This window comes from Podarcis pityusensis (genome assembly GCF_964106645.2).
Source record: "Podarcis pityusensis genome assembly, chromosome: 14".
In the NCBI taxonomy this organism is placed as follows: domain Eukaryota; kingdom Metazoa; phylum Chordata; class Lepidosauria; order Squamata; family Lacertidae; genus Podarcis; species Podarcis pityusensis.
The window spans coordinates 27,999,278-28,018,488 of record NC_138039.1 but is presented as its reverse complement, the minus strand read 5'-3'; the positions used below and the strand labels follow the sequence as shown (position 1 = coordinate 28,018,488).

At 41.7% G+C, this 19,211-nt stretch overlaps 1 protein-coding gene across 4 annotated transcripts in view; it reads left to right on the top strand.

Moving 5' to 3' along the window:
- Positions 1–19,211, top strand: part of IQCH (IQ motif containing H) — a 79,733-nt gene that overhangs the window by 40,151 nt on the left and 20,371 nt on the right. For all 4 annotated transcript variants that reach the window (XM_080981653.1, XM_080981652.1, XM_080981651.1 and 1 more), the window contains 3 exons: positions 741–932; positions 13,154–13,274; positions 14,414–14,700. In XM_080981653.1, the coding sequence (XP_080837779.1) occupies positions 741–932; positions 13,154–13,274; positions 14,414–14,700 (600 nt within the window). The remainder of the gene's footprint in view (positions 1–740; positions 933–13,153; positions 13,275–14,413; positions 14,701–19,211) is intronic.

The following is a 19,211-nucleotide window of genomic DNA, read 5'->3' as shown; positions in this document are numbered from 1 at the left end:
AAAATGAACCACAACATTACAAATCTCACAGGCTTAGACTTGCCCCAAGTGTTGGCTTTAATATTGCTTCTCTATAAATGGTACCCTCCAAACCATCGTACACATTAGCTCCCCTTTCAATTTGTTTCAGATTGTTTTTGTTACAGCAGGAAATATTGATGCGAGGCGTTAAATAATCAAAGGAAGATGACAATAATTTAAGGCACAGTTCAATTTTCACTTAAAGAGACCTCATAACTCTTTCCGTTGGTGCAATCTTTACAATACTATCGATCCATTTCATTTCTGTAGGGGAGTCGTCAACAGAAAACCCATTTATTGGGCTTTCAAAAGCAACAAATAACAGGACACAGAGCAAACAAATAATAATTCCATTTGTGATTGAAGTTCAAATAATAAAAAGTGCTTTGGAATGGCTGTTGTAACAAATACTTCCTGAGCCATTCTATTCTGCAGTTACAGTCAAATCCACCAACAATGAAGCCTCAAGATAGAAAAGGGTATTTTTAGAACCATCTAGTTTAAAAAAGGATAAATAATACAAAGCTCAAGTACAGTCTTCGTTGTCATTACACAAATACAGTGTTTTGTGGGCTTTTCCTCCCCGCTCAAACTGTCCCTGTAGTCTCACCTGCCTCTTATACATCTGTAAGAAAATGTGGCGATCAGTTTCAGGTGGAGAGTGGCTAAGATGACATCCATTCGGATTTAACTGAAAACCTTGTGTGTGTGTTTCCTAGATGCTTGAAGTCATCAGTCAGCTGATAATTGACTACCCAGAAGTGAAACGCTGGGTGTTCAAAGTGGACAGCGACTTTGGGGGAAATGGCACAGCATTCTGTGACATCTCCGAGCACCTCAAATGCTACCCCTGGCTTCAGAGGGAGATTCGTAGATACGGCCCTGAGATATGGAAGTTGCAGTGGGCACAAGTAAGTCCACCAGTCATTTTCAGGTGTCTTTCATTTTTGAAGTTTACCCAGTGCCTCCTGGAGTTCATATTTTATGTGCAATAGGAGAAGCTGAGCTACTTTGAAGGTGTCAACATAGCATCAGAAGGTAGAGGTACCTGGCACATTGCAGGTCTTAGGAGTTCCAAGGGGAGAGAGGCACCTATACTGTCCTGTATGAAATAGGGAACACTTGTTAAAAATTCGTTGCCAGTTAATTTGGGGCATAGTTGCTTAGGACTTTAAAGGTAAAAGCTGGCATTGACAAGTTACTTTTTATCTTAGTAAAATCTTCACTGGGGTCATCTCAGTGTAGTATGTATTGTAACATGCCTTTGGGAGAGGATGGAGGAGAAATCTACATAAGACCAATCATTATTCATTTTATCAAAGACACCCATGAGTTACCTTCCTTCCCATCTGTTCTCTTAACTGAAACACCTTAACCCATTTTATATTCTCTTCATGAGAAAAGCATCCCATTCTAGCCATGAACCACGGTGTGCAGTCACTGCCGTACTTTCACATTCTCTTTCTTTGGATTAGTGGCTGTTGCTACACTCCAGATTGTCTCTGCAAAGCACATTTTCATTAGGCTTACCCCACCTTGTGTATATCTGGGGTGTTGCAGTGGTTTTCATACTCTTGGCTTCTTGAAACTAATCAGGCTTTAGAAGTTCTTTCTGTTCTGCGCTTTCTTCTGGCCAAGCTTGGGCCAGAATAATCTCTTGCATATCCCCACATAAAAACACAAGAACATAAAAGGAGTTTGCTGGATCAGCCCAATGGCCCATCTATTCCAGCATCTTGTTCGCATGGTGGCAAGCCAGAACTCTCCCTTTGTGCCATTTTTTATTTAGTCTGGGTGCACTCCTGGATCCAACACTGCTACTGGAGGCTCAAGTAGTTTCCGTGACAAGGAGTGCCTGTTTCCAGCTGTGGCTGGTTTGACAGCTCTGATTTCCTCTTGGACAGAGATGACTTGGCCACTGAGCTCCATGCTTTGATAACTTCTAGATTGGATTATTGCAATACTCTCGACATGGGGCTGCCATTGAAGATGATTCAGAAGCTTCAACATGTGCAAAATTCAGCAGCCAGATTACTGGCCAGGGTTCCATTTAGAGCTCATGTACTTCCTATTTTGAAACAGCTGCACTGGTTGCTAATTTAAGGGGCTCACATTGGTGTTTACAGCCATGAACAACTTAGGCTCCAAATATCTGAAAGACCACCGCCTTCACTTCTTATGCTTTCAGGTGTTGAAATCAACAGAGAGGGCCCTCTTGGTGGTTCCATTGCCTTCAGAAGTTTGGGGAATGGTAGCCTAAAAGAGGGCCTTCTCTGTGGCAGTCCCTACATTATAGAACTGTGTTCTCACAGAGGTGTGTCTAATGTTTTCATCACATAGTTCTGTAGTATGCTGAAGACAACACCTCTTTACCCTAGTCTTTGACAGGTTTTTGGGGTTTTTTTGTATTTCTTATGTTTGGGTTAATCAACCTGATGATCCTTTTGCTTCAAATTATTTGTGTTTTTTATAATTGTATACAAACTGTTTAGCTTCCTTTATTTACTTTTCTTTTTAAATGTTTTGCTGCAACCCACTTTGGGACTTTCTGGTGAAGGGCAGGTGAGAAATCTTACATGTTGGTGTAATGAATTGCTTTGCTGAAAACTTATAGCCCCAAACTGAGAAGTCTGTAAACTAAAATCATCCAGTTAAAATCCATTTAGGAACAGAGATGAAACAAAGGTTAAATAACTTGTTTCACCTTGATCTACAGGTCTCTGTGTATGATCAGATGCACTCACAGATCTTTTACAGGCTGTACAGGGGCCCCCATTCATTTCAATGGGGCAATAATTTGCATCTTAGACTTCCAATTTGATTCCACCATTAGAATGAACGAGGGTTGATTATAGGTAGGGTTAAAACCAAGGTTCCATGCTCATAATCTATTGGGCTATGGTGCCAGACAGGTGATTGAGTTACTGCAACTATGATGTGGAGCACTTGAGAGCATGCACATAACGGAAGGTGAGAGGGGTGAGGGTGCCAAATAAATACTTAGGGCACCAAATTTTGTCCTCACTCAAGGCATCATATTACCAAAGTTACCCCTGCTGCTGGATCAGGCTAGTAGCCTATCTAGTTCTAAGAGTAGCCACGAGGATGCCTGCAAGCAGGACCTTAGTGCAACAGTGTTATCCCCTCCTGTAGTTTCCAAAATTAGTATTCAGAAGCATACTTGTTGCAACCTATTCATTTTGGCACTACACCCCAGTGTGAAGACCCTCCACACATCACTTTTTATTGTGCATTTATGACGATTTGTACTCAGATGATGGTTTCAGAGCAATTATGCACGATCCTCAATAATGTTCATATCATCAAAAGTTTCAATGTGGTCATACTGCTTTATTTCCAAGCAATGTTGGTCTCCTGCTGAAATCCTATAACCTTTTTCTACCACATTTTGTGTGGGGTTTTTTTTGGGGGGGGGTTGTCCCACTTGTGTTGCTAGACACTGGCAGAGGAAGAGGAGTTGGGGGGGGAGCGCACTGCCCCCAGCAGCATGAGCTCTCCGCCCCCTGGTGCCGATAAAGCTCTGCCACTGTTGCTAGAGTGCTGCCATCAGCAACAAATAATGCAGTAACATTGGGAAGGCATTGTGGAGCAGCTAATAAAGCTGAATGGTGTGTAGATGATCTAGTACAGGCATCCTCAACCTACAACCTCAACCTGAGACTACAATTCCCATCATCCCTGACCACTGGTCCTGCTAGCTAGGGATCATGGGAGTTGTAGGCCAAAAACATCTGGAGGGCCGAGGTTGAGGAAGCTTGATCTAGTACAAACACACCACAAATGCATCAGTGCAGGATGTTGCAGGATATGCCCACACAAAAAACAACAGTCTGGAGTGGGCCTGAGTGCCCTGTTATGCTGCATTTGACCCATTGGTGTTCTTCCTGTGAAGTGTCACAGTACACGTATAATAGGGAGAAAGACTGCAAGCAATTTGATCAAACTCCTTAACAGCATCTCCCCTCCCCGTTCCAAATAATATATCACCATTTCTCACCTTTTAGATCTCAGCCCTGGCTTTTCAACAGCACCAGTCTTTCATATTTAGAAACGAATTGCAGTCTCCATTGAATGTTTCCACTGAGTGCAGAGGATTAGAATCCTCCTTTGTTACTGAATGCTCTTGTAATGCTCCTGCATTTAGACATCAAAGCATTAGTTTATGAGCACAGGCATGCTTTAATGTCCTATTACAGTATGGAGACCTGCTTTCGATAATGAAGACATTGTGTCATCGACTTAAGCTGCCACGTTACCAAACATATGCTGGCAGGTTATTAAAAAATTCAGCTTTGTGATGAAAGACTATCCTGCAGGCTAGGAGTACATGGCAAAAGACTCTCCATTCCGGTAGAGTTATTAGAAACGAGAATATGACTCTAAGCACTAAATTATGTTAATACTTACAAATAGCATCATTTGCATAGCGGTTTATGATACGATCCCAAGGTTTTTCCTTCATTGGTATGTAGTAGGGCAACCGATTAAACATAATGTGGTTTACCGGAGTTTATACTGAGTGTCTATTCCATGTAAAAATGGAGTCTTAATTGTTGGATCCTCCAGACCAGGATGTTGACCATTCCATTCAGGACACACAGGCATCACAGTAATTTCCTCTGAAACTTTCTGTGAGTTCAAGAGAAATCCTGAGGATGTTAGTGGTTTAAGAGCTTATGTGGCAATTTGAATCATCTCCAGTCAAGTCAACACACTCCCCAATGCTTGTGCCCTCAGATCAACACACATAACCAACCATTCTAAAGACTTAAGTGTAGGTAAAACACATCAATAATTTTCCTACCAACTACTGGTTGACTAACTTTTAGTTGAGCTATATATCTCCACCCCTTAAGCTTTCAAGTGGCATTAATGGGATTGCCCATCACAAAACACCTGGACACAAGGAAGGTCATCCCATTCCTTGAAAAAACAACACAAAGCTATAGTCTGGAAAGCTGTGCATCTTTTGTCACGGAAGATGTTTTGAGAAGAACTAGGAGCTGAAGAAACTGGCACTCCACCAGCAAATGTTTGAAAGAAGCAGCGAGGTGTGTGCGATGGCCATCACTTTCATGCCCTGCTTGTGATGTTCCAAAGGGTCCATTGGACCATCTGCTTCTGGAAACAGAATGTTGACCAGGCAGACCCTGGGCTCAGATCCAGCAAGACATTTCTTATGGGTTTTTTATGGTGTTGAAAGTGCTTGTTATTTCATTATCAGGACCTAGATCATTAAAATATGCCTTGCAAACCTTTGTTTGACCACTTTTCAGGAATATGGGAGTTTCAGTGTTTGCATGCAACTACTCCACCCCTCAAGGGTAACTTCATTAATTTAAAGGCAAGAAGCAAACAACTGTGTGGTCCTACCCAACTCCTTGTGCTAGGGGAAGGGTTGCAACTCAGTGGTAGCGGTAGAGCATCTGCTTTGCATGCAGAAGGTGCCAGCTTCAACCCCCAGCATCTCCAGGTAGGACTGGGAGAGAATCCCTCTCTGAAATCCTGGCCAGCCACTTCAGGCCATTGTATAGAGTTCTGAGCTAGATGGACCAATGGTCTGACTCAGTGTAAGGCAGCTCGCCATGTTCCTCTTGAGTAGGACTGATAACAAATAAGGGTGGGCTCCATATGGGCACTGGACTTGTGTCCTCAGCCATGGTCTGAGAGAAGGAATGGGGACAAGTGTGCCCAGCAAGGACTTTTCAGCAGGGCTTCCACATGAACCCATAAACCAGCATCAGGGAAAGCTGACTTACATCCTCCCTCCATTTCATAAAGTTGGTTCCTGAATTGCGTGCGTATACCCAACCCCTGGCCAGGAATGGGCTCAGGGAAAGGGAAGGAATGTGTTTTGGATCCCACCCACACAGAGGCAGCATTGTGGTTTATGTTTCTAGAGATGCTGCTGGTTTGTGACCCCCAGCTATCACAACAGAGTTTATGTAATAATTGTTACATAGGGAACACGGTCTTCCAGACCGATTATGATCTGAAATAAAAGAAACGCCATTTGCAGCAGCAGTATTTTGATAGCTCTTTCCGAATGTCATGTAGCTTAATAGTGGATGTTAAAATTATATTGGCTAGCAGAAGAGGTCTCCACTAGTCTCTAAACTATATAGCCATCGATGGGATATCAAGTTGTGTTTACCTATTACATCAGAGAACAAGCTGTGATGCTCTTGCTCAGTCGGTTATTATATTTAATGTGGCTACCAGTGTTTGGGTTTCAGGTGATTCCCTGATTCCTTAATTGTTGTGTCTTGTTATTTTATTATGTCCCTTGGTTAAATTCCTAGGACCTACAATAATCAGATATGCAAGCTGTTCGTTTGCATGTCCTATTGATTTAATATTCTTCTAATCAGTACATAAAGCTATGGGCCTGCGGTGTTAATTTTTCATATGCTTACAAAGCACCCTTTGATTTTCTGTCACGCGTTAATTACAGCGTTTTGCCATTAAATAGGAAGCTTTGTGTAAACTAATTACTAGGTAATCATTGTCTACCGCGAGCCGTGCTGTTTGGTACCTTTTATTTTATTCGGGGAAAATGCACGGATCTCGCAGTCTGGAACCACTATACCTTCCAGCCATTAGCTCTCACTAATTCATAGCATTATTGTGTTAAGATTGTAGGAGTTGTAATTGTTGTGGTATCAGTGCTGTTAATTACCGGAGTAAACAGTTGAAATGATGCCAAGGTCTATTGTACAAAGCAGAGAAAAGGAGGTTTAAATGTTACTTCTACCATCTGGGGACTGAAGTCTTTGCAAATGCTACAAAACAGCAGTGAGGCAATATCAGAGCTTCAAGCTTCAGGGTTTTAGGCCATATGGATTCAGAATATTTTGAATCAATTGAATTTAACTGCCAGTTTTTAGCAGTAACCGCGCAGAGATGAGGAGAATAAAGCAAGATCACGAAAGAAAATCTGGAATTTGTCAGTGTTATCACATGCCATAAAGTGCCTCTGTAGATTATATTAAAATGTTTATTCTGCTAAATTCAAAGAAGCAGAGACAGGCTAAAAATGAATGCAGATTTCAACAGTGTATTGCTACAAAGGGTGATTTTTTTGTTTTATTTTGGGATTAGGCAGGGGTATTTGAAAGTCATCTATCTCAACAGTTAATACAACAGTAACAATGAACTCAATACCTAACAATTAACAGGGGGGCCCTGTGGATTTCCAGGGACTTAATTTTTATTCTATTTTAGCATTTGTAGACTTCCTTTCAGAAGTAAATAAAAAAACATAGAACATAACATCAGGGAATAAATTATTTAAAATTATGTTTTTGGTGCTGTTGTTTTTTTAAAAATGGAAGTATTTGGAAAATGTTCAATCCCAGCAGCCTGAAAGAAGATTTCACGTTTGTTCTTGATCCCACTTTGCACTTCAGCGGCAAGACAAGGGCAAAACCACACTTTGCATGGGTGCAACTGCACAAGACAATTCAAAATAAATAGGGAGGTGTGCAAGGGGTGTGCCCTCTGCACTCTGGCCTTCCTAGTTTCTGTTTGTTCAACAAATAAAACAATCTTAAATTCTGCATTATTGTTTAGGGAAGGGAGTTTTTATAAAAAGAAATAAGTATGTATAGTGACAATAGCTTTTGAGTATTAACAAGTGTTCCCTGTTCAAAGAAAAATGCCTATTACACATTATTAAAGAAATGAAATCTGACCTGCTCTATATCTAGGCATGGCATAATTTTAAGCACCTTAGCAAAATAAATTGCCAAGACCGATTGCTTTGCTAAAAACAAAAAGCAGCAACAATAGAATGAATGAATGAAATTGTATAAATATGTGATATTTCTTTTGTAAAGAAAGCAGTCCTGTGTGTGTTTCAGTATATTGCCTTTATTTAAAAACATTGGGTTGATCCCAATTTTTGTGACATATATCCGTCCACCCACCCCCACCCCCCGAAAAGATCCCCTGCGGTCCCTATGTAGCTCCTTCATTGGGCATGGATTTGGGGAGGGGGAACGCAGTCCCCCCCCCATTCTAGTTTGTTTGTTTTTATTGGCCTGTTAACAGATGTTGACGTGGTTCAGGGCACAAGGCAGCCATGTGCTTCTAAATGGAGAGATCTCTCCACAATGAAGCCTGGAGCTGCAGGGGGTTGTTTGGGGCTAGAACAATGTTCTCTAGGCTTTGTGTGTGTGGCCAAATTCAGAATGAAAAGGGATTGATTAATTGTACGTACTGAAATCCTTGGCGAGCACAGCGAGCCAGAAGAGAATAGCGTGACCCATGTGGTGTGGAGAAAACGGGAGCAGCAGTTTAAGTGGTGGAAAGTTGAAAGAGGGCTAACCTCCTTGTTCTAATAGTCGAGGCGAGTGGCTGCTTGGCGGTCCGCTGTTGAAGCGCAGCATATGTGCCTCCCTTTGACAAAGGCCCTCTTCAGCCCAAAGCAGCCCCTCGGCCTGTGCGTTGATCCAGAGCGACGGGCCGCGGTAATGAGGGACAGGCCTCTCAAGAAGCAGAGAGGAGATAATACCGCATAAGTGGAGAGTTCTGTGGAGTGTTCTCGCCATTCGACATAATGCAAGGCGCTACCCCGGCGAATCGCTTGCCATCCAGCTGAAATGGGCCATTAGGTATCGGGGAAAATTGTCTTTTGCTACTTTCAGCAGATGGAGCAAATATTTTACAAAGCCATTTTACATACAAAAACCATTTGCGTGACTTGGTAATGGCAGCTGTTTTACATGATGTTACCTTCCAAAAGAATGTCTCTCATGAAAGGCAAAATCGGGACTTTTTTAATTTTAAAATTTGCAGTTGCACACTCAAGCATTCAGCCCTAAAAGCGGCATTTGAATTCTAAGTAAGTGTGGCAGGCGATTGATCGCTTCCAAAAACATTTTCCAGCATTTTTGTTCTTTTGCGTAGATTGCAGCACCAGAGAGTAACACCCCCCCCCCCAAGCAACGAAACAAATTCTAAAGTACTTGCAAACTGCTGGATGGTGTGTGCATGTGTGTGTGTAGCGGAAGGAACCCAACAGCGTTTCCATTTCAGTCTGCCTCACAATAAGCTTTTTCTTAAACCCAGTGGCTGAAACCATGAGAGACAACTTTTGACTGGGAAGTGGATTTTTCAGCTAAGTACTTTTTCAGTCCTTGGGGTTCTGGGAAGAACTTTAAACGGTGGTAAGAGCTCAGAAGTTGGGAGATGAATGCACCCATCTGGGGAAAAAAGTACAACCGCCAGGATCGCTTTTCACTTTGTTCTCTCACTTTTCCTGTGAATAGTAGGGATGGGAGATAAATTCATTCTGGTTCACATTTTAATGCAAGCCTACCTAATTCACGCTTCCTGAAAGAATACACAACGTATACTTTGAAATGTGCACTTTTCCAAATTTTGCAGTGCAGTTCTCCTGCCAAATGATACAGTGGTGCCTCGCAAGACGAAATTAATTCGTTCCGCGAGTTTTGTCGTCTTGCGATTTTTTTCGTCTTGCGAAGCACGGTGTCAGGAAAGTTTTGGAAAAGCTTCAAAAATCACCAAAGTCTTTAAAAACCTCAAAAAAGGCTACCACACCGCGTTCTATGAGTTGCTCCTCGAAGTCAAGTCACAACTGTATTAACGGTGTTAAGAAAAAGGAAACAAACTTGCAATACTTTTCCGTCTTGCGAAGCAAGCCCATAGCGAAAATCGTCTTGCGAAGCAGCTCAAAAAACAAAAAACCCTTTCGTCTAGCGAGTTTTTTGTCTTGCGAGGCATTCGTCTTGCGAGGTACCACTGTATGTTAGGGACAAATGTATGAGCATAAAAATACATATATTAGTGAAAATAATATATTAAAAATGCATTATGTTAGGGAAAAGTGCTTGCAAATAAAGCAAGCAAATATATGTAAAGTAGGAGAAATGCTCACTTTAATGTTGACAAATTTTCATGAGGACTTTAAAAAAAATCACAAACTTATGTGGAGATGGGGTGAACAGAACTTCACACTGGAAAAATGAGAAATCAAAATTGATAGATTCATCCATTCCTGAAGAACAGTTAGGCTTTCCTTTCATTTTTTGTTCACCACATGTGTGTGACCTTAGGTTAGGTGGGAGATAGTGATTAGCTTAGAAACATAGAATGAATTGTAGAGTTGGAAGGGATATCTAGTCCAACCCCTACAATGCAGGAATTTCATAGCAGACAGCCATCTAACTTCTGCTTTAAAACCTGCAAAGAAGGAAAGTCCACCATCTCTTGTGGAAGTCTGTTCCACTGTCAAACAGCTCTTACTTTCAGAAAGTTCTTTCTGATGTTTTGTCAGAATCTCATATCTTGTAACTTGAAGGCCTTGGTTTGGATCTTAGCCTCTGGGGCAGGAGAAAACAAGCTTACTCCCTCTTCAATGTGACAGCGCCACACACACACACACACACACACACACATATATATATATATATATATGAAGAAGGCTATCATATCTCCTCCCAGATCTCCCTGGTCCAGTGCTCTTCAATAAACCAGTTAGTCTCATAGATGTGACATCAGTATTGACAGTGGGTACTGTAACTGTGAAGCAAAAACAACTTCAACAGCCATTATGCAATGCAAGGATCTGATTTTCACTCTTTCCCCAACCCCCTGATTAGAAGCAAATATATGCATTGGGATTCAGCCCAGAGTGACTAGAGGGAATGGCTTTATCTAGTGCACTGAAAATAAGACAGAAGCAACTTAATGGTACCTATTGATTTGTAGATAGAGCATCTTGCTAGCATTAATCAATGAAGAGAAAATTTATGTGGACCAAGCAATCCCCTCCCCCAATATGGGAAATCATTAGTTCTCACTAGTTCTTAAATTAGTTATACATGAAAGAAAAGCACAAGCCATTCATTCTTCCGTCTCTTGTCTATATGGTGCTTTTCAGCTGGTTCAGTGCTACTGGAACGGCATTGGAATCTATAACTTATTAGCAAATCCTCCCTCAGTGTATACAGATACCCTGCACCTTCTCTCTTTGCTAGGAGTTTGGAGCAAGCCAGTGGCTTTTAGGGGACTCTCCAGTATTAGTTGCCAGTAGTAGCTGTTGGCACTGGTGCCCTTATAGGCACCATCAGGCTTTCTGTAAACATGAAGGATGTAATGTAAGAATAATACCTTTCTCAAATTTTTTTTTATTTATAATCCAAATATACAGTATCTTCCAGAGCAAAGGTTGATGACACTCCCAAAGAATTCTAAAAAGTTGATTGGGCCAAACCTTCTCTTTCAAAAGCCATGCTGATTTTTTATCAACAAGGCTTGTTCTTCTATATATGTTCGTGTGTTTAACAGTGTTAGCATAAATCATTCTTTCTACCAGTTTGTCTGGGATGAAGGATAGGCTGACACGTCTCTAATATCTTGGAGTGCTTCTCCTGTAGTTCTTGCAGATGTTGTGTTTTTTTTAAAAAAAGGCTAGCCTCTGAAGCTCTCTCTCCTTTGCAGGCATTAGATATCTTAAGCAAGTGAGTTAAACCATATGCTTCAGGGAAAGGTAATTTGTTCCCAGGCTGAGACTCAAAGATGTTCATTTGTGTTCAGAATTCACAAACTGCCTTTTGGCAAACACAACAGAGCAGTTTTACTTTCTGGTGTGTTATTAAGTGAAGCCGTTGCCTCCACATACAGTGCATTTAAAACACAGCATTTAAAAACGAAGAGAAACCCTGTCTAGCAAGGAAAAGAAATGAGTGTGATGCTTCACTAGTCCATCCTGCAGTCCAGGGGAGCACGAACAGAGTCCCGGGATTGGTGTGCGAAGTGGGCAATTGGTCCTCTTTTGGAGCATGGGACATTTCCAATTTCAAGGGGTCATGAAGCAGAAGGAAAGAGGCCCAAGGGAAGCAAAGAAGTGATCATGATGCAGCTAGAGAAAAGCGACCTGGTGTTTTAACATACAGAGTCCATAAGCTTGATGTGCTTGCTCAGCGCTCTGACTTTTTGACAGCCTTCCCCAATCTGACGCCTTCCAGATGTTTTGGACTACAACTCCCATCAGCCACAGCCAGTGCAAAACATCTGGTTGGGGAAGGCTGTGAAATTAATATTGGGTTCTCTTTGCTTGCTTGCTTGCTTGCTTGCTTGCTTGTATGCAACATTGTGGGTGTTTGGTTCTATGGATGTTATATGGAGGAAGATGTTTCCACTGAGTTGCTGCTAAAGATGTCAGAGAATACTGACAAAAACAGGAAAGGAAGTCAGAATTGTGTTGGTTGGTTGTTTGTTCGCCTGTGATCAGGAATGGAAATCAGTCAAGCAAATACTACCAGTATTTGTTTCCATTGTTGTGTTAAGTCCGCAAACAATACGTAATCAGCTGCTCATTTTTTACACTCTTTTGATGTTTCCTTTACATTGAAATAAATATAAGTTACATAAGTTATGTAACCTACACTACATAGCAGACAGAGGTAGGAACTGAACTGCAGCAGAATGGAAATGGCGTTGATGGTGGTGAATACAGATTGGAACAGAAATCTCTGCCTTCTTCCATCCCTAGATGCTGCTCATCTCGCACATTGCTGATCCCTTGAATCTGCTTCATGCACAGTGACTTAATATAATAGTTTTGCTACCTTACCCAAGGTCAAGGTGCTCTGAGATTACAACAGTGGTATGCCCAGAAGGTTTAGCCAAATTGGTGAGGTCCAGCAGACAAGCCAGAGTAGATTGTTGCCAAATGGAGAGCCCTCATGAGCCCTCAGGAGAGAATGGGAACATGCATCTGAATAAGGAGCTAATGAATGGATATTATTATTATTATTATTATTATTATTAGTTACCATCACCCTGGTAGACCAACAGATATTTGTAGCCTGTCATCTTCCTTATTTTGTTCAGTTTTCTGCTAAAAAGAAATGAAGAATAGAATCAGTGGTTAAAAAGAAAGTATCTTTGATGAGGAAATGTTCTCAGATGGATGAAAGAAGAATAAGGAAAAAGATAAAGGAAACATTTAAAAAAAGGCTTTCTGGCTGTGGTTAAACAGTAACCACACAGCCTGTTGGAGGCCTGGTTTTTAATCACCCCACAAGCAGTTTTCATTTCTGCAGTAAAATTGCTTGTGGTTCTATTTAATTTGTTTCTGCAGGAACCAGCTTTGGCGAAGATCTCCCAGGAGCTGCCGGGCCTTTTAGCACAGCACGCTCAGGCTGTCAATGAGAAACGATTTCCTACATGGGGAAAATTCCTCCAAACATTTGTGAGTCAAGGTAAATAAGACTGCTAAGTTCCTGCTAAGTGCTATGAGGGATAATTATATCACTGGTCCTTCATTCTCATTCATTTAGATATTTCTCTGCCCCTTTTCATTTCCCCATTGCAGTTTTAACTGTTGAAAAATAAGATGTAGGCAGCCATCTTTGATTCCGCCTAGTCGTGATGGGCTTGGCTTCCTTGCTGGAAACTGCTGAACTCTCCCCCCACACAAACACTTTAGAAAACACATGGAAACAGACATATGGCTAGGAATTGCCTGGGTGGCAAAAGATGCTTGAGAAGAAGCTTTGAGAAGAAAGAAATCTCAAAGAACTACTGGCAACATTTTGTGGCTTCAAGTCACAGTGCTAGCTGTGGCATTAGTGTGTTCTGTGGCTTTTCTGAGGCTAGTGAGCTATTATTGCAATAAAAGAACCTCTAAATTCTGCACTGTAGAATTCTGCAATCTTCTGAAGACCTTATGTCAGCCAATTCATATTCTCCTTAGTCTTATTTCATTAGCAATGCAGATTTGGTTAGTCAGAATCAAGTTGGGTAAAGAAGCTATGGAGATCATGGAAATCTCATTCCCTGACTGATGGGACTCCTGCTCAGCTCTTCCTTTTGGCTTCCGAGATCTCAAACAACTTCTTCATGAACTTGAAGCAAAGTGTCTCAAGTTTTGTGCTGGCTCACGTAATTATGGAAGCACAGCATATATATTGATATGGTTGCATTGTTATGCCATTCCTCTCTAGGGAGCTCAGCATTGCAGCTATGCCCATTCCATCTTTCCCCTGGGTAATCCTGATCTCATCTCTACTTCTACGTACACAAAATTATATCCCTCCAGTCCCAATAATGATTTTCTAACAACAAACATGCCCTTTCAGGTGGCATCCAAGGCTAGAAAATGGCTCTCCTTTTAACTATAAGCACAGAGAAAACTGAAAGTCACAGTTCCTAGCTGAAGTCAAGTTAATATTTCCATCGAACCAGGCAGGACCTTCCCTGATAAGTTGTTTATTTTTGGAAGGCAACAATCATTAAAGAGAAAATACTGGCAATACTGCATCCCAAAACAAGCATTTAATTTGTACGGGGTGGGGGCACTGCTTGATGGAATCCTGGCAACTTTTCTCTCTCTATCTAGGTGGCATCATAGAAGCCTTCCCGCCCTCAGACAGCATCACTAGCCTCAAAGTGGACATGCTAATAGAGCCAACTGGAGAGATCTCAATGGTTTCCTCTGGAGACCAGTTCCATGCAGATGGTCCCCTGCGCTCCACAGGAACCACCCTTCCCCAGTGTTCCGTTGAGCCGCGGGTCCTTAACGGGCTGTGTCTTCAGATTGGAGAGGCCTGTAGATCCAGAGGAGTGGTTGGATACTTCTCCATTGACTTTGTGACATTCATCCACCCTCAAACCATGGGGCAGCAGGTGAGTCGGTGAAGTGAAATCTTAAATCCTGTGACACGCTTGCAGATACTGTGAAATGTGATCATGATAAAAGGTGGAGCGGGGGTGGGGGGAGGGGGGGAAGCACTCCGCTCTCGTCCTCTCACAGGCTAATAATTTCTATCCTTGGAAAACATGCTGTATTACAAAGACAGATTGGGTGGTTTGGCAAAATGGTGGTTTTCCAGAGGTTCCATTGGAATGGAGGAGGAAAAGATCAGGCCAGAAAGGTTGACACATTGGAATAATAATAATTACAGTAATTATAACAATTTGTTCTTTATACCCCACCCGTCTGGTTGGGTTCCCCAGCCACTCTGGGCGGCTCCCAACAAAATTTTAAAAATAACAATAAAACATAAAACATTAAAAACTTCCCTAAACAGGGCTGCCTTCAGATGTCTTCTAAAAGTCAGATAGTTGTTTATTTCCTTGACATCTGATGGGAGGGTGTTCCACAGGGCGGGCGTAATGTCACTTCTCGCAGGGAGGGAACTGCTGGAAGGCCTTTGGAGCTGTACCTCAGTGTCCGGGCTAAACGATGGGGGTGGAGATGCTCCTTCAGGTACACTGGGGTTGAGGCCATTTAGGGCTTTAAAGGTCAGCACCAACACTTTGAATTGTGCTTGGAACTGTATTGGGAACCAATGTACGAATCCAAGAGGCAAGTGGCAACATGACATTACTCTTGTACTGCCTCTTTTCTCCAGGGATGAGATTCACAACACGTTACCTTGAAAACAGCAACCATTGTTTAAAAATCAAGTTTTTAGTCCTGCCTGGCTTAAGGATGGTCCCATCTGTCAGTTTTGGTTTCTTTCAGTTTCTCACTTTTTCACTCTTAAGTTCAGTTCTTCACCTTACCACATCAATTTGCAAATCCTTTTTTTTTTTTTTAAGTCCTCATGAAAGTTCATCAGCATATTAGTCTGAATTTCTCCTAAATGTACAAATCATTGTATGTGATTTTGCCTAATATACACATTTTGCAAGTACTTTTCCCCAATATGATGTACTATATACACACTTAACCTAGTATATGTATTTTTGCACACATTACTTGATTGGAGAACTGCATTTGAAGGACAGTTGCATTTCAGCTCTCATGTTGTTTCAGGAAACGTGAATTAGGTAGATTTGCCTTTAAGTATGAACTGAATATAATTCCTCTCTCTACTCCTACCCCTACTCTGCCTGTGTGACCCAGAAGTTCACACCAGGAACTGGGAGATGTTGATACTGTGTAGGGGCTTGTTATACCAAATCTTTTAGGGGAGGTAAACCCTGAGTGCCCTTGGTTGACAGTGGCCCCAGCACAAGAACAAATTGACCTCTCTGTTGCTAATCTTTGAGGCAGAAATATTGTTTGATGATTGATTGATTGATTGATTGATTGATTAGTGGCTTCTATACCACCTATCAAAGCAGTTTACAATCAAATGAACATTTAACAATAAAATATTTAAATATTTAAAGCCCTTAATATATTTGTATTTATTTATTATCTGTTAAATTTGTTAGTCACTTTATCTTGCCCAAACCAACTTACAACCAAGCATATCCAATTGCTTTAAAAAAATACACAAACCCAGCATGACAGAATAGCCTGCTTGTAATTAATACAACTCAGTACTCAGGATCCTAAATTAACCCCCAAAGCCCAAAGTAAATAAATAAGTCTATAGATAAGCATAGATGTGCATAGGGGCTAAAATAAAAACAAAAACATGTCCATTAACTTTTTTTTAACGCAGAAAATGTGTAGTTGTCATCAATGATAAACATTTCTAATAGGCAAGAAACTGCGATATTTGGGTAAACTTGCTCTACTCAGAAATGTAAGGGATTGATGCGGGCATATCACCCACCTTCCTTAGTGATGGCAGTTCCACAGGAAGAATCTCACTCCTTTTTCATCACCAGAAAAAAACACCTTCCTGCTCTGTTATTATTCCCATCAGCTCCTGTTTCCTTTTCGTTTCCACTCAGTTGTTCTACCTTGCAATTTCCTGCATTTCCCAGCTTGTGCCACAACTTTAGCATTAGTTAAGCTGAGTCCCCCCCCCAACTTAATTAGATATAGAGGCAATTAATGATGCCATCTGTCTTGTTGTGAGAGAGAGAGATTACACCAAAGATTGTGCTTCTGGAAGCATTATTTTTTTGGCAAACTAGAAATCCTATTAGACTTGTTCGAACACTCTCACACTAATTTCCCAGTTCCCATTTTAGATCAGTAGCTCAAAGGCTCAAATAAATTCTCTGGAACTTACTGTACACTTAGGCATCCTTCCGGAGTTGTACTTTACAGAAAATAACCAATGATCTATGCTTGTTTTGCTAAATCTAAAAATTAAATATATCATTAAACATCTGTTGCCAGTACAGTCAAAGAGTAGTTAAATATCTTAAAATCACCAAAAAACCCTGTCATAGTGATATGAATCTTTTGCATAAGCGCAGCTGTTTAGGCAACAGAAAGTGGCCAGATTTTTACTGGGTGCTCACAACTTTGAAATAAGAAAAAAAATGGGTACCTGACATTTGGGCATAGGTGGCAAATACCTGCATCTGTCTGGCTTGATTGTGCAAGCAGTTGCTTGGGGAGGCAATATTATTAGGTACCACCAGTGAAGCAGCCATTGGCTGAATTCAGGAGGACCCCCAGGCATTTATGTGTCTCCTTAGCCAGTGAAGAGTGAAGGAGGTGAGCAGACTGAGAGGTCACCCCAGAGTCCAGGTGGCTCATGCAAGCAAGCCAAGCTACATGGAAAATAATCTTTACAACCTTCACCACCCAATGCCCAGTGGCATACAGGCAGCTCCATTATTTCCTGGAGCAATGCTGCCTAGGAACTGCTTCCTCTGACCTTCTTGGTGGGCTGCAGCAACTGCCCTACCCTGCCATCCTCAGGAGCTGGTCAAGAACCAGCCATATGAGGCTTGAAAGCTGCACCATCAGTTCAGGTGCAAGAGACCCTGGGCTTTGCATATCAGGTGCAAAGCAGCTGCTTAAGGTCTCACAATGTCTTGAAATGGCCCTGATTTGCAAATGGAGTGATTAGAAAGAGAACAGGAGCCAATGAAAAAGACCCTAGTGACATCATGGAAATTTGGATCAAGTGGAATTGAAGGGTTTTTAGTACACCAGTTGCAAAGTTGCTGAAATAAGACACACACACAACCTTACTTTTTTTGCCTGGTTTCCACATTACTTTGAGCAGTGTGCTGTTGCTTGCCTGCCCCCAAACCACTTAGAATAGGATGTTCCACTTGGCTGGGATGAATCCACTCAAGGGTGTCTAGAAATTGGGACTGTATTCCACATGAATTGACCCTTGGCCCAAACTGAATGTGTGCACAGTAAAGTAGTTGTATGTCTGGGTTCGATGAGGGGTCAGGTTTCTGGGCCATAGTTTGCTGATTGTCAGCAATCTGCAGGTAGTAGCACATTCCCGGGTCAAGTTCTAGAAACACTGGGCAAAGGTCAGAAGGCAAGTACATTCCCAAAGGTTCCAAGTGAAAGCAAGATGATCCAAAGCAAGTCTTGTCCAAAAACATACAGAGGCAAACTCTTCTTCTCCAGTATGATGTGTTGATTAGAAGGCTGGGGCTTTGTAGGGCCTGATGGACAGGAATTGGTTCTTGGGGCCTAGATGTCACTTCTGCAGTACAGAGCTTAGCCTGTGAGGCTTTTGGTGAAACAAAACACAGGCAACGTAGGAGGAAAGGCATTTGAGCCTGACTGATCAGACCCAGCCATCACCTGTCATGGATTGACTGAGACAGGATAAGGAGGACAGCCCATGACACCACCTGACATGAGTGATTCTGATATATTATGCAGTTGGTGCTGAAACATACTATGGGGGGCATGTGAAAAGGTAATCAGGTCTCTTGGTGGCTTCATCTTATAGCCTTTAGGTTCCAAACACGTCCCAATCTCATAGTCGATCTTGTTGCTGCTTCTATGTAAATTGAGGCCTATGGGTTGTATTCAATGTTAGTTCTACTCAGAGTACCATAGTAATTTTAGTGTGCCTACTCTGAGTAGGACTTGGAGGGCGACATCCATATGTTTGCAGGAACCAAGCCATGTGTGTCTGGGTCTTCTGATAAGCTACGTATGCCCCAGTAGTCTCCGAAGAGCAACAGAACTTGTTCACCTTCAGCATCATTCAGTGATGGACCATATTCCAAGCATACATTTAATATCCATTTTACACAAGGGACCACACCATAGGCACTGGGCATTTCCTGAGGATTAACTGACCAGCTGGAAGAGTTATTATGGCCTAGATCAATGTGTTGTGTGTTCTCCTCTCCAGCAGTTAAAATCCATTCTATTGATTTGTTAGAGCCCAAGGCTTATGTTGTTCATACATCAGGTAGAGAGCTGACTGGTTAATTTTCTTAGGTTTTGAGGAGAATTCCACTGTTGCAAAATTCATATTCAGATATACAATGTGTCTTGTCTCAAATGCTTGTCCTTG